Source organism: Eschscholzia californica, unplaced genomic scaffold, assembly GCF_041429995.1.
Source record: "Eschscholzia californica isolate CP2 unplaced genomic scaffold, dmEscCali1.0.p SCAF_1, whole genome shotgun sequence".
Lineage (NCBI taxonomy): Eukaryota > Viridiplantae > Streptophyta > Magnoliopsida > Ranunculales > Papaveraceae > Eschscholzia > Eschscholzia californica.
The window spans coordinates 35,236,523-35,251,535 of record NW_028238198.1 but is presented as its reverse complement, the minus strand read 5'-3'; the positions used below and the strand labels follow the sequence as shown (position 1 = coordinate 35,251,535).

The 15,013-nt window shown below is 35.6% G+C and overlaps 1 protein-coding gene across 1 annotated transcript; it reads left to right on the top strand.

Annotated features, from left to right (window-relative positions):
* The first annotated feature begins 1,087 nt into the window (after positions 1-1,087).
* LOC147566385 (putative 3,4-dihydroxy-2-butanone kinase) lies at positions 1,088-9,755 on the top strand. The gene is made up of 20 exons (XM_086652870.1): positions 1,088-1,523; positions 1,749-1,822; positions 1,906-1,966; positions 2,349-2,461; positions 2,561-2,608; positions 2,860-2,931; positions 3,028-3,117; positions 3,462-3,635; positions 3,831-3,914; positions 5,321-5,376; positions 5,889-6,019; positions 6,091-6,183; positions 6,436-6,500; positions 7,627-7,770; positions 7,859-7,902; positions 8,128-8,211; positions 8,315-8,388; positions 8,700-8,812; positions 8,896-8,991; positions 9,365-9,755. The coding sequence occupies exons 1-20, from the start codon at positions 1,484-1,486 to the stop codon at positions 9,497-9,499; spliced, it is 1,791 nt and encodes a 596-aa protein (XP_086508996.1). The 5' UTR covers positions 1,088-1,483; the 3' UTR covers positions 9,500-9,755.
* The last annotated feature ends 5,258 nt before the right edge of the window (positions 9,756-15,013 follow it).

Sequence of the window (15,013 nt, the reverse complement as noted above, 5' to 3'; positions counted from 1 at the left end):
TACTCATATGATGTCCAACAGAAAATGAAAATTCTCTACCAAATCTTACTATACAGAGATTAAACAAACCCCAGTTTTAACAGATCAGGCACATGAATTCCCATGGAAATAATTTTGGAAGATGAAACAAATGCAAAAATCCGGACCTTCATATGGAAATTAATTCACGAAGGATTACCTTTACTTACCAATATTGGTATGAGAATAACTCGTGTTAACCAAGAATGTTAGATCTGCTTTACAGGGGACATGGAAACTACTAAACACCTTTTTGGGGAATGTGGAGTTTACCAAGAGCTACTTCATCTCACAGGTTTAGAAGATTTGCAATACATCAAAGTAGATCCAGTAAGAGCCTTATCTAGTATTCTTCAAAATAGTGAAATAAGAGAAGAAATTTGGTATAAAGTTACTTATCTCTATTGGGAATGGTGGAAAGAGAGAAACGAACTCCATTTTCAAAATAAAAAACCTAATCTCGCAAGATGCTGGTGGAAGACGAAGGATTCTCTAAGGTATATTACCCTAACCTCTTCTTCTTCTTCTACTAATCAAAATCTGCAGGTGTACTAGTGTCCACCCGATGAAGGAGTAATAAAGATTAATTTTGATGGTTCCTTTAAAGAATCTGAAGCTTCGTGTGCAGCAATAGCACGAAACTCTAATGGAGAAACAGTTGGTATAATAAAGAAGTCGATTGATCCAGTTTCTCCGATCCATAGTGAGATCGTCGCTCTGGATAATGCTCTAACCCTAGCTGATGAACTACAAGTCACTTCTTATATAGTCGAAGGAGATGCAAGGGTTTTGATTCAAATTATCGTGGCCGTAGATCCAGACATTCCATGGAGATTAACCCACCTGATCGACGGCCTACGCGAGAGAATAAATAGGAGACAGCTGGTGCTTAACTTCTGCCCACGTACTAATAATAAGGAGGCTCATAACCTTGTTGTTTCTGCTTTGCCCTCTCAAAATTGATTTATTAACGTTTAGCCCTCGGATGTTCAATCGTGGTTACTAGTTAGTCTCCCTCAATTTGTAATTTTTATCTTTTTGGTCTAAACTTTGTAACTCACTTTCATTTATAGTATTCTGGCTTCAAAAAAAAAAAACAAATCATCTTTCCTTAAACACAATAGCACATTACAAAGTAGGTAAACAAAACATAAACTCACCTCCTAATGGCATAAATCGTATGTCACACGTTACAAGTATTTGACCCAACTCTAGACGGCACTCTCTATGCCATTAGATCTCGAGCAACCATCAAATCCCCCTCCCTATAAGCGAAGGTTATATAATGAGATGATAGCTCCGACCAAAACGACCAGAAAATTCCCTCACTCACTTTCTCTCTCTTCTCTCTCTCTCTCGTTAGGGTTTCTGGTTTTCTCCGCCCGATCCATCTGGGACTTGTGCGAATAGGTTTTTAGTTTATTTTCCTGGTAATGCTGTTTAGATTTTGTTGAATTTGACAAACATGGCGTTTCAGGGAAAGAAGCTGATCAACAATCCAAATGGTTTTTTTTCTGAACTATCATTTCTTTCTTGCATTTTACTGCATGTTGGTTCTAATTTGAAATTTTGATTTTGAATTTATGTTCTCTTTGATTTCTTGAGGCAAACTTTTGATCAAAGTTTTTGGGTACTGATTTTATGTTAGATTATTGAAATGTACATTCTTTGATCAAAGTAATCTTGATTATGGCGTTAGTGAAGTCATTACTTTTTACTGTATATGGCAGATGTGGTGACTGAGTTTATTGAAGGTTTAGCTGAAACTTATCCTAACTTGCAGTACTTGGATGGTTTCCCTGCCGTAAGACTCTCTCTCTCTCTCTCTGTATCTTTAAGATTCATTGTTTAGACATTTGAAACTTTCATCCATTTTTTGAGATACAGATCAAGGTTGTAGTTCGTGCTGATGTTTCACAAGCATATGATAAGGTTTCAGTTATCTCAGGTGTGAAATCTTGTGATTTTATACCATTTTCTTGTATATTATGTTGGTCTTGTAATGTCTACTCTGTCTGCTTGAACTATAAGTGCTTAACAATGAATAGTGTTTTTCTTCCAAATATAATTGTTGGTTTGAATAAGGAAAAATACTCAAGTACTCAACAAAATCTTTAGTAAAGAAGAAAGTTAAGAATTAATGGAAACGTTTTTAGCTGTTTAGTGGAGGACTTCGCTTTCGAACTCTTTCTACTAGAAGCTAGCAACTACAAGTCTAGAAAGACTAATAATCTAAAAATAGAAACTCCATTGATGTTGAAGCTACTATATGAAGAGTAGATATACTTGCTGGGATGAGTTCTAGTGACGGCTTAATGCTTTATTTGCAGGCGGCGGAAGCGGGCACGAACCTGCTCATGCGGGATTTGTCGGAGAAGGAATGCTTACTGCAGCTATCTGTGGAGATGTTTTTGCTTCTCCACCTGTTGACGCTATTCTAGCGGTACGATGTCTCTAATTAATTCTCTCATTTGGACATACTTAAGTTTCCTCACTTACCTTATTTGATTCAGCAACCTAGAGACTGACATTTTCACTCTAGGGCATACGAGCTGTCACCGGTACTAAGGGATGTCTTCTAATTGTCAAGGTATTATATCCATTAATGGATTACTCACCTTTTTTAGAAACATATTTTAGCAATCAAAATCTCTTGTTTCTTTATTGAAGTTCAGTATGGTTATAGAGCATATATATTTTCCCAATGCCAATTACTTGAACCAATAGTAATAAGCTATGAACATTATCCGTTTCAGTTACATTTAAAAATTTAAATAGATATAAAATAGTTTTCTTTCGGCTAGTGTTTCTGTAGTTAAGGTTATACTTCGTTTTTGACAGAACTATACTGGTGATCGGTTGAATTTCGGTTTGGCAGCTGAGCAAGCCAAGTCTGAGGGTTATAAAGTAGAGGTATACCCTCCTGTCGTTTTATTTCATATATTCTCTATACAACTACGGTTATAAGGTCAGAAGTTCAGCAAAGTATTCCCTTCTTGCACTATGTAGATGGTTATCGTCGGAGATGATTGTGCTCTTCCACCACCTCGAGGTATAGCTGGACGAAGAGGTTTGGCTGGGACTATCCTAGTTCATAAGGTGTGCTTTGACTGCTTTCCATAATTTCATATTTTGTAATTATAGAAAAAAGGCGTTCATTTTTACTCAAGTAATCCATCTAGAGGAAACATGATTTATCCTTTGTTTTGTCTAATTAATCAAAGATTTAAAGCATTATAGATGATTTAGATTTCATCATCTAAGACTCCTCTCTTTCTCTATATGCATATATTCTTGATTTCATGCTATACTTATTTTATATTCAAGGACGAAATCATGAGCTGCCACTTTTTCGACGTAGCTGATTATGGAAATTCTAAATATTCTTAACTTCGTTCCTTTTTTGCCAGAATCTTCTAGTAAGCACTTTTTGTTAATGTCAGGTTGCTGGAGCCGCTGCAGCAGCTGGTCTTCCTCTAGATGATGTTGCAGCAGAAGCAAAAAATGCATCTCAATTGGTTGGAACAATGGGTGTCGCGTTGTCTGTTTGCACATTGCCAGGTCAGATCACGTCGGATCGTTTGGGGCCTGGCAAATTGGAGCTTGGTCTAGGAATTGTGAGTAAAATAAGTTACTCCATTTTTGTTGCATTTTTAAGTCAAGTTGTAGCTTTCCAACTCCGTGTTATATATACTGTAGCATATCTGATTAGATTCTAACAAAATTTCAGTCTGCTCAACTGATATTTTAATAATTATATCTACTTGGTCTTGAGTATTACTTAATCTGGAAAATATTCACGACACATTCAGCATGGAGAGCCTGGTGCTGCTATTGTGGACCTTCAACCTGTCGATGTTGTGATTTCCCATATTCTCAGGCAGATATTGTCCGCGGTATGTCTCAGTCATAACTGCATTTATTGTTTAATTTTTAACATCATTGATTTACTCATCTGCTTTCTAAAGATGAAAAACCTTCTCTTAATATGTTATCTTCTAATGTAGCGGTGTGGAAGAATAAGATTGTAATAAGAATTATACTAAGCTTAACAACGAGACAGCATGATAAAAGACGTAAAAGGCATAAATAAAGATAAAAAAAAGATAATAAGCAAGATAAGTTTTAGTGATCAAAAGATGAATAAGATACATGACACATGCTTATCTATAGGCATTTATGATTAGCTCGAATGGGCAGCTTGAAAGTTCCATTAGAGTCCTAGTTCGCCTTGAGCTCTACTTAGAAATGTTACATTCTAACCTAACTTGTTTAGCAAGTCGGCCCTCTCCCAAATAGGGAAATAACAGTGAAAAGACATTCTTGGACGGCAGTTGCTGATTTACTATTAGAAGCTATTCTAAAACTTCCCCAAAATAACCCCGAAATGTATTTGGCACTGAAGTGCCTAATGGGGCTTCTTGCTGCTCATGTAGGACCAGAAATGCTCCCTGCATGATCTTCCTTAAATAGGCTAGTTTATTCTTTTAGAATTACAACATTATTACCTTCCAAGATGCTAATAGCACTGGCTGCCTTGTGCTTCTAGGTGATCCAGGTAGACAAATCAGAATTATATTATGCGTGTATCTGCATCAAAATGAGACATATTTGATTATTTGATCCTGAATGCTTCATTCCAGTCATTTAGAGTTCAATAGGATCCCTGCGATTAATACAGGTCCATTTCTTTTAGCTGGCTAAGCATGGTGGCCCTTATCTTAGGCTTATCACCCAGCACCTCTCTAGATCCTGAGTCTTGTTACACTTGGTCGTGGTATAAAAGAATGTAAAAGAAAAGGAAAAAATTTCATCATTAATAAATCTTAACACGTTTACTGAGCCTACAACAGCAACTATACCTATACGAATTTGCTCAGCAATCAGGAGCTAATTAGTTATTGACTATCAATGTGTCATTATGAAATGCATCCCTATATGCTAGACCTAGTTTTAACACCTAAAGTTGTCAAGCAAAGTGAATTTTTTCTGTACTTAAGTTGAATATGTAGTAGACAGGTGATCATATGGCAGCCACATTATCAATGATGTACAATGTAAAAGTAAACAGCCAGTTATATATGTTGGCAGTTTTTATATGTTCTAATAAAGACAGTGGATATTAACTGAGAAAACCAATGATTCTTCTGAGAAGCTAATTTGTATATTAAAACATGTTTGCTGCACAAAGTTTTAAACTTCAAAGCATCTTCCTTTTGAGTTTCAGCAACCATCTGCCTCAATTAACTTTCATGTCTCTACTAAGGGTCGGTCGTAATTTCATTTATATACCTCGTTGCAGGAAACTCAATATGTTCCAATCACAAGAGGGAGTAGCGTCGTGCTTTTGATTAATGGGTATGCCCCACTTAACTCTAATCTCATCTAGACTGTAACTTCTAGACCTATGGGCCCTAAAACTCTTCAGTTCCAACTTCCAAGAACATCTGGTCAAATTAGTGGGAAGTTGCTTTACGTCTTAGCCATGTGAATTTGTTAGGCTAGTTCAATATTGGTGGTTCTTCGTCAACAAGTATGCTCCTCTTTATTCTATCAATTCTCCCCTTTCCATCGCAGGGTGATGCGTTCTCTTTAATAAGTAACATATAAAAAAGGATTCTCTGTTGAATTACCTCTATCGTGTAATTGCTTACCATGATAAATAAGATAAGTGATATCTGCAGTTGATAACCTGTGTCCTTTTTTTGCTTTTTAAGAGACCATACTGCTGTAGATCTTCGCTCTTAAATGTGGACTACGTTTGGTGACATTGTATGTCATTGATAAGCCTCAAGTAGGGGATAGATTTTGTGTCTGAGTTGATTTACACATATATCGTTGCCATCTTTCAGCTAATTTTCTACATGCAGGTTAGGTGCCACCCCATTGATGGAACTGATGGTTGCAGCTGGAAAAGCAGTCCCACAATTGCAGTTGGATCATGGATTGGCTGTTGACAGAGTGTATACAGGATCATTCATGACTTCTCTTGATATGGCAGGTTAGTTATCATATGAATGGGTTCGTTATGATCATAAACACGCTTGTTCACAAAAATTGCTTTCTCGTCAGGATTTTCAATATCTATTATGAAATCCGAAGAAGAAATTTTACAACGTCTTGATGCTCCAACTATGGCTCCATCCTGGCCTGTCGGTGTTGCTGGTGAGTTTAATGGGAATGTCATGTTAAAAAGTTCCTTCTTTTTCCTTTTTTGTCGTCCACAAGATTGTTTTGGTTTGAGTAATTGTCTGTTTGTTTTATATACTGAGTTGTAAGAGCAATAGATCTTTCTTCACTAATTCCAATTTTTGTTTTTCTACTTGTGTATTATTTGACCATTTTTAGCGCCACAAGTTAATCGGAAACCTCTTACTTTTTTTCTTCATTGAACCTTATTTGCACTTCTTTGTACAGGAGTTCGCCCGCCTGCTAAGATTCCTATTCCAGTTCCAGTATCTAATTCAGGGGAAATCGATAAGGTAACTTTTAGAAGGTTATGTAAATTCCCTTTGTACTTATGAGAGGTTTAATGAAATTTATTCTTTGCGAAAAGACCCACTTATGAACTCAGTATTGTTCAAATAGTTGGACCGTGTCTCTTTATGGAGGAGACCGGCCAACTTAACTAGATCACATATTCACATTATAAGTGGTCCTCTTTGAGAACGCAGCTAAACAGGTTTCCTGTTTTGAGTTAAATAGGATATCTCTTTTGTTGTAGAATACAAGCTCTTTTGGTTATTATAAAAAATGAAGAAAGAAAAAAAGGACGCATTCTTGCAAACTATAAATGAGAAAAAGAGAGAGTAGGAAAGTTGGAGATCTTTTGGTGTTTTCCTTTTCAAACATGTTAAAGATTTAAAACATGTTCAATAAAATATGGTATCTCCACTTTTATTTGCACATATTAAGTATCCTTGTATTTTACTGAACATCTTTTATATGTGATCCTAAAGAGCAGCGACGTTCATAAAGTGATTGACTTTGAGATATTTGTATGCTCACTGTTCTTGCACATTTTGATCTTATGCTGATTCTCCTTGTTCAATTACCCTTTGAAACTATAAAGTTACAGATAAATAACGTTCATTCTTACAAGATGGTTGTGTCTGTAAATTGGTATTGTTTAGCAGTTAATGGTTTCTTTCCATCTTTGGAAGCCCCCTACTACATTATAAATTTGGCTTTCCCTTGTCACGGGCGATAATAGTTAGCAGTTTATTGGAATTTCTATCTATCCATCTTTGACAGCCACCTACAACATCGTATATTTTGTCTTACTCTTGTCATGAGCGATTGCTTGCTGAAACTAAATGCAACTAATCACGTAATATCAGTAGCTGCACAACACTTAATAAGATTCTAGCTATTACATCTTGTTCACCATTTTTTTCTTTTTTTCATTCTCTAGTTTAACTTCTCCTATCAAGCATGATTGTCCTTAAATGGAATCTTATTGTTATTATGTTTGCTTTTCTTTTTTTTTTTCCTCCTTGCCCAGTTTTCAGTAATTATATTTTTGCCGTGTTCATTCTTTTTAATATCATCATTCATTCCCCTTCTCAAAAAACTGAACATGACTGTCCAATACCGGCTGTCATTTAGGAACCAGTTCGTCCTCAGGAGCTGACTGTGCATGGTATGGTTCTTGAAGCTGGCATTGAAGCTGCAGCAAATGCTGTTATGGATCTGAAAGATAGTTTGAATGAGTGGGATGGGAAAGTTGGTGATGGTGATTGTGGAACAACTGTAAGCTGCCTAAATAAGCCATTTGTATATTTGTGACGTTTAATTCATCTGTTATGGGATGGTAATAAAAATAGATAAACTTATACAGATGTTTAGAGGGGCAGCGGCTATTCTCGAGGACATGAAGAAGTAGTAAGTTCCAAAAAAGTTCTTGTCTAGTTATTTGTATATCTCAACTATTATGGTCATCTACAGACATCTATGCTATTTCAGAAATATTAGATTTTCCACCGCTATATCTGTTTCATACTATGTCTGTAGGTTTTAGCAGTTGTGTTGGTTATATTATTAATTTTGAATTTCAAGTAATATTAGTTATTGCATCTCTTCACTTGTCTACAATTTGTTTGTCCGCAGCTACCCTTTGAATGATGCCGCAGAGACAATAAATCAAATTGGATTATCTATCAGAAGGGTTATGGGTGGGACGAGCGGGATCATGTATTATTTTAATCTGTTTTTATTAGTCCTGCTTTTTTTTTTTTATTCACTGCTTTTAGGTTTACATGATTAAATTAAAACTTTTTTTTTTCTCTGTTCACAGATATGATATTTTCTGCAAGGCAGCATACGCGAAGTTAAAGGAAAACCCTAAGTCGTCCGTTACAGCTAAACAATGTAAGATGCTCTTAACATAAGAGTAATACTAGATGTACCACCTTGCCCTGACAGAATGACGTGGCATCTGATGTGGATGCCACAGACAGTTGCTGTCCATTTATTATATAGTATATTAGCCAATGTGGCAGCTGATGTTATTGCATCAGGTAGTAAAGAAAGGTCTCACCTTTATATTTTATTTTCAGGGTAGCTTTATTTAATTGTCCTGCCTGTAAAACCTCTTGTTGAAACAATTTGAGGATCAGGGTTTGAATCTACCTGTTTCAGAAAAAGAAAAGAAACTTTTTCTAATTGTTCTTCTGGTCCAGGGGCGACTGCACTTGAAGCAGCCATTGATGCAGTCAGCAAATACGGAGGAGCAAAAGCAGGTTACCGAACAATGTTGGATGCTCTTATTCCAGCATTAGCAGTTCTTGAAGAGGTAATATCCAGTTATTGACATCTTTTCCTTTATTCCTGGTCTTGTTTCAAGACTGCCCAAATTTATGAATCTTTATGAATCAGAGTTTAAATGCTGGAGATGATCCTTGCTCGGTCTTTGTTCTCTCATCCGAAGCTGCAGTGGATGGTGCTGCTTCAACCAAAGACATGAAAGCACAGGTGAGCTTTCTACTGAATGCTTGTATTTCAGTTTAAAGTTCTTACCTTAAAACCTGACCAAGTTATTAAGTTTTAGGCGCGTCCAACTCAATACCAGTTGGCAATGAGATGCCCTAATATTACTTTTATTCATGTGGAACTGTTCTCGCATGTTGCTCTCTCTCTCTATCTCTCTCTCTCTCTTTCTTTCTCTGCGCCTAATATGTGTGACTGTGGGGCCTAACTCTGATAGCCAATTAAGTTTCAAGACAACCAACCACTCAAAACCTATTCTGAATGAGCGGAGAGACTCTAGATATTGCGTTCTTGGTCATGGACTTTCCTTTTGTTTGTATGGGTCTTTTTTCACACAAGTATGTTTTTTCTTTTGTAGGCTGGTCGTTCCACATATATCTCCTCAGAATTCCTTGCTACTGTTCCAGACCCAGGAGCCATGGCAGCAGCAGCATGGTACAGAGCTGCAGCCATAGTCATTAAGGAAAAATGCGAAGCAATAAATGTTGAATAATATTGCGGATTGGGCTTATTGAAATATTATGACAAATAAACCCAAATAGACAGACACCTCAAGAAATAACTTCACCTGAACTTATATCAGTTTCCTGGCATTATAAGTAGAGAATTTCTGGTGGAGCTTTTGTAGAATCCTTCTCCCTGCTTTTCTCTTAGGACATCATATTTTTTTTGCAAATTTTAAGTGAATATCTTACTCATTGTTGATACTTTTTACTATATAATCATTGTCGGACACATGATCTCGTAAATGTGGTGGATATATGAGCTTTTGGTTAGCATTTGGAAACGAAAAAGATATTACACTAAAAAAGTGGGCTGCATCCAGGCTAAAATCCGCCGTGCACTGCTTGGGTTAGGCCTTATTTCCTAGTGAGAGAAAAAGATGCCGAATCGAGATGTCTACTAGGGATTCAAGTCAGGATTGGCCACTTTTTGGGCACTATAGTAAACAATTGATCTCCCTTCAAATGGCCAACGTAAACGATTGAGCTCCCTTCAAATGGGAAATACAATAATTTTAGGTTTTTAGCCTGGATTCTGTCCACAGCTTATCAAGTTTAATTTGGTAATGTACTGAGTAGGTACAGGGTTATGTTAGTGATTGTCGTATCTTGGTGCCGATCAGGCTTTACAGGTGTAAAGCCTTATTATATATACTCTGCTGGTGCTTTTCTCGGTAGACATCTCTCTTTCTCTAACACTAATTTATCTACTCTTTCTAGTTATAATTTGAAATCTCAACGACATAACTTCGGAGTTTAAATTGACAATTGAGCAAGAATCAATGCTTTACCTCATATGGGGAAGTGTTATATGCATAGAGGAATTTGAATTTATGACATACTGGTTCACCTTCATCAAAAGATAAAAAAAATATTGAAGTTTGATTATGATATGGGGCATTAATTTGAAATTTTTTGCACACTTGGCATTTCTCATGTTGCTAATTGTTTTGGGATCTAATGATTTTTTTCTCTAACACCAACTCTCGCTCTAACTACTTGATCCATCTCGTGCACGCTCTCTGACTCTTCCTTTCTCTAACGACTCCTAGGTAGGTCTCTCTCTAATTCCACCTTGATGAATAGCCTCTCAAAGAGATTTCTCTGCGACTGCTTATCTTACAGCGTCACCAAGTCAAAGAGGGAACCCATGATAAGCGCCCCAAACACTTCTTGTTAAGCAAGTGGTCGGAAATTATTGTTGTTTTCGGTTGTCATTTTTGCACAACAAGAAAGGGACTTCTCTGAAAATTAGATTTCATCGCATCAGGTTCGTATTTTAGAGGAAAGTAACGTTCGTTTGAGTTTTTTGCAGCCACGTCCTACTTAGAATCTATTGCCCCTAGTAAATATGTGTCCATCAATCATCATTGTCTCTTTTTCTTGACATAAAATACATTGACTCTTCTTATTTTCTTATCTCATTTTATATTATTTGACATGTGAGTCTTCCTTATTCTGCTTGAACTGCTTCTCTTCTTCATATGTATCTCTCTGTCAGCCATATTATAACGAAGAATACTAGATAGTTATTTTTGTATGTTATGAGTTGAATACAAGTTTTAAATTTTGTATTTTAGATTAAAATCTCTTTTTTAGATTACCTTTGGTGATTTATTACTTAAAGATTTAACTTCTAGCAGAATAGTCGATTAACAAATTAAAGACTTATTTGCTGAACTTAGAAAAAGACAACTTACACCGTTAGTACTTAACATATAATATAAAATTACTTAAAACAATAAAATCTTAAACTCTTCTGAGGGGGACCAAACAAAAGAAACTTGAGTATTCTCTACTATATTTTGGTGTAGCGGTTGAACACTCACTTCGCAACACTAAGGTCTCATGTTCAATCCTATGAAAATGTAAATCCAAGATTTATTAAATTTAGATGTATAAAGTAGAGGTAAACTAGAAGAGATTTAGACTCCTTACGTTGCACTTTAGGGGTAAATGTAAATGACCTTTTCGGACTCAAATCAGTCAGTTATAGTACGTATTCAGTTCTGTCATGTATCAATTACTTGTAATGATAAATTTTGTAGTCCATTTCTAAACTAAAAATAAAAATAAAAATATTTAGAGTTTTAATTTTTGGCACAATATTCCTAAGAAATTTTTAAAGCTATTTTGCGGAAAGGTCGTACACAAGTATCAAGTTTTAAAGGGCACGACCTTTTATTATTTTGCAAAGGGATCGTGTACTAGTAATGACCAGTTAAGTTTTTTAACCGCTAAGTTTTATCACCGTTAATTCTAATTCAATTACTTAAAAAAAATATATATTGTTACATTTAAGTAAACATTATACGATCTTGACACCGAATTCACAAAGGTGGAAAATTATGACATTTCTTTGTAAAACTCAACCGGAAATATCTCTTTCAATTTTTGGAGAAAAATCAGAGGTGGAAGAAACAAAAAAAGAAGAAGAAGATGATGAATTGAAGAAGCTCTCTTCGTGCAAAACAAAAGTGAGGGCATAAGGTTGATCAATAGATATTAACCATCCATGAAGAAGTATATTTTGCATTTACATCTATGTGACGATGTTAGCTATTTATCTAACGTTAAGTTAAATCTAACATTTAGCTAACGGTCAATACTAGTCCACGGCATCTTTGCAAAATGATAAAAGTCATGCCCGTTTCGCAAAAACTGATATTTATACTACCCTTTCACAAAATAACTCAAATTCTTTTTTGTTTTCTCATTGTATTCCGCTTCACTTTAGAGTCTGTTTGTTATGTGGGAAAATCAGCTGAGAAAGTCGATTTTCGTAGAAAAATGAATTTTTCGCTGTTTGGTAAGGCCTAAAACATGGGAAAGTCGTTTTCCATGGTAAAATAAAATTGGAAAAAGGCTTGATTAATTTTCTCACAGAAAAGGTGAAAAAGTAGATTTCTCACCCTCAATGACACGCTCTCTCCTCTCCGTCACAAACTTCCTCTCTCTAGATTCCCTCAAATCCATCTCTTCCTCCGTCTCTTCTTGGTAAGGACACAACAATGGGCAAAAGAATAGTCAATGGCTATAACAAATTCATATAATTTGTGGTTTCATCAATGAGGTGAATGTCTTAATGAATCTCTTTGATGAAACCGTTCTTTTCGTCGAATCTGTTTTTAAATGGTTTCATCAACTATTGATTTGATAAATTATGGTTCATAATGGTTAGGATAAGATCTAGAAATAGTTGTAAAATACATTCGAATTACAAGATCGGAAATCATCAGTTAGATCTGAAGTTTATGTCTGATCTGCGGTATCTACAAGTTCTCTTCCGTTACCTATCAAAGAAAAAACGAAGCTTCGACCATTGTTGATGATTCTAGATAAATCATATCATTATGAAGTCAAGCTAAATGAGTCATCTTTGATTCCATTCGTGATTGATTTCCATTATGAAGGTTTAGCCACTTAAATCAAGCTAAAATCCTCTCGCTTTGATGATTAAAAGGAAACAAAAGGAATATTCAAAAAAAGAAAAGAAAAAAGAAGGTTTAGCCATTGTTCCCATCGCTAATTGATTTCCAGGAATGAGCCATCTATGTGTCCCATTGGTAATGGTGGAATCAAAAATGGTGAACTGAAACAAGCAAATAACCTATAAATAGATGATGAAAGCATTGTGAAAGGGATTAAGGGTCTGTTTGATACGCCTATAAAGTGGGTAAGAAAATCGATTTTCGTGAGAAAATCGATTTTCCGCTGTTTGATTGGCCATTGTGAGTAAGAAAAACGATTTCTTGAGAAAAGAAAAGTGTGAAAATGGACTAAATTTTTTTCCCACCTATTAGATGGTCAAATTGATTTCTCACACTCACTGTTCATAACGCGCTCTCTCTCCTCACTTATGCCGTAACTTTCTCTTCAGGTAAACTCCCTCTACTTTGTCTCATTATTTCCAAAACGTAAACCCAAATTGAAAATCGATCGGTTGAAGCAAATCGTACTGCTTCCATGATCCTTAAGGATGTTGAAGTTTCATCAGAAGTGTTGAACCAGGAATATGTAGAAGTTTGATGTTGAATCTTGATGAAATCGATTATTTTTTGAAGCTTGATGAAATCAATTGTTTGTGAAGCTTGATGAAATGATTGTTTATTGAAGGTTGATGTTGAACCTTCATGCATGAAATCGATTTTTTGTTGGAGTTGGATGTTAAACCTTCATGAAATCGATTGTTTGTTGAAGTTTAATTTTGAACCTCGATGAAGTCGGTTGTTTGATGAAGCTTGATGTTTGAAGCAAATGTTCTTTCTTAGTCTGACCTCATCTATTAAAATCCTCATCCAATTTGTTTGAACATGAAGAAACCCTAATTCCTGAAAATCTGATTGTTTCCCATGAACAACACAACATCAATACTCAATAGAGATAAAATTGGAAACAAGTTTATGTTGTAACTCTAATTGCTTCTTATAACCCTAAGAGCATCTCCAATGCAAGACTCAATCTTAAAATCTTAAGTGCCACCTAGGACTTTAGAGTTTTTTTAAGAAAAAACATCTCCAATGCAAAACTCAATTGAGATCTTAAGATGATGTGGAAGCATTAAGTTTTAAGATGTCTCAACTAGAAACTCTATTTTTGAGATCTCTTTTGAGAGTCTTAAGTGTCCTAGTCATCAAATTTAATTTTTGGACCAATAGGAAACTTTTCTTTCTCAACCACTTTTTCCTATTAAATGTATGTGTGACATGTGTATCTATTAGAGTTTTTTAGAGTGTTGCATTGGAGAAGGACTTGAATTAGAGATACTCAAATTAACCACATAGGAAAGAGAAACTCAATTGAGACTTAACACATAAGCCAAATAGAGTTTATTTTAAGTTTTGCATTGGAGATGCTCTAATCTCGTAACCTAAATTGATGGAAAGCTTGCTGATTATGGAAAGCTTGTTGATTTGTTTTTTAATTTGGAAAGAGATAGAATTGGGATCGAGAGAGATAGAACGGGGAAGAGGGATATAATTGAGGAAGACTATAGGCACCCCGAGTATTTTGTAGTAGGCGCCCAGCTACATGCAAAAACATGGCTGCCAATAGTAATATATTCGAGTGCCCTTAGAATTTATTTCAAATGATTTCCTACCTTATCAAACACAAAAAAATATACTTTTGGTAAGAAAATCTTGACTTTCTTACCCACGAGAAAGAAATCGATTTCCTTTCCCACACATTCTAACGTATCAAACGGACCCTAAAGACAGAAGGAGAGAAGATGCTGAACTATTCAATTGATTTTGGAAACGTCTAGAGGCGCCTAAACTTAACTTAATTGACACCCCCTTTAAGTGTGAAAGAGGGCGCTGACGATAACATTATTGGGTACCTTTAAATGTCACCCCTCTATTTTCTCATGTCATGTCAAACACGAAAAATTCAATTTCTACAAGGAAAATATGGTTTTCTTTCCCGTCAGAAAAAAATGGTTTTCACGTCAATTATTTTCACACGTACCGACTACCAAACGGACCCTTCTTTTCAATTCACAC

Excerpts from the sequence above, each read along its gene's own strand:
- LOC147566385 (XM_086652870.1), top strand. The coding sequence starts at position 1,484 with ATGGCGTTTCAGGGAAAGAAGCTGATCAACAATCCAAATG. Across the intron at positions 1,823-1,905 it reads ACTTGGATGGTTTCCCTGCC|ATCAAGGTTGTAGTTCGTGC; the intron begins GTAAGACTCTCT and ends TTTGAGATACAG. Across the intron at positions 3,118-3,461 it reads GGACTATCCTAGTTCATAAG|GTTGCTGGAGCCGCTGCAGC; the intron begins GTGTGCTTTGAC and ends TGTTAATGTCAG.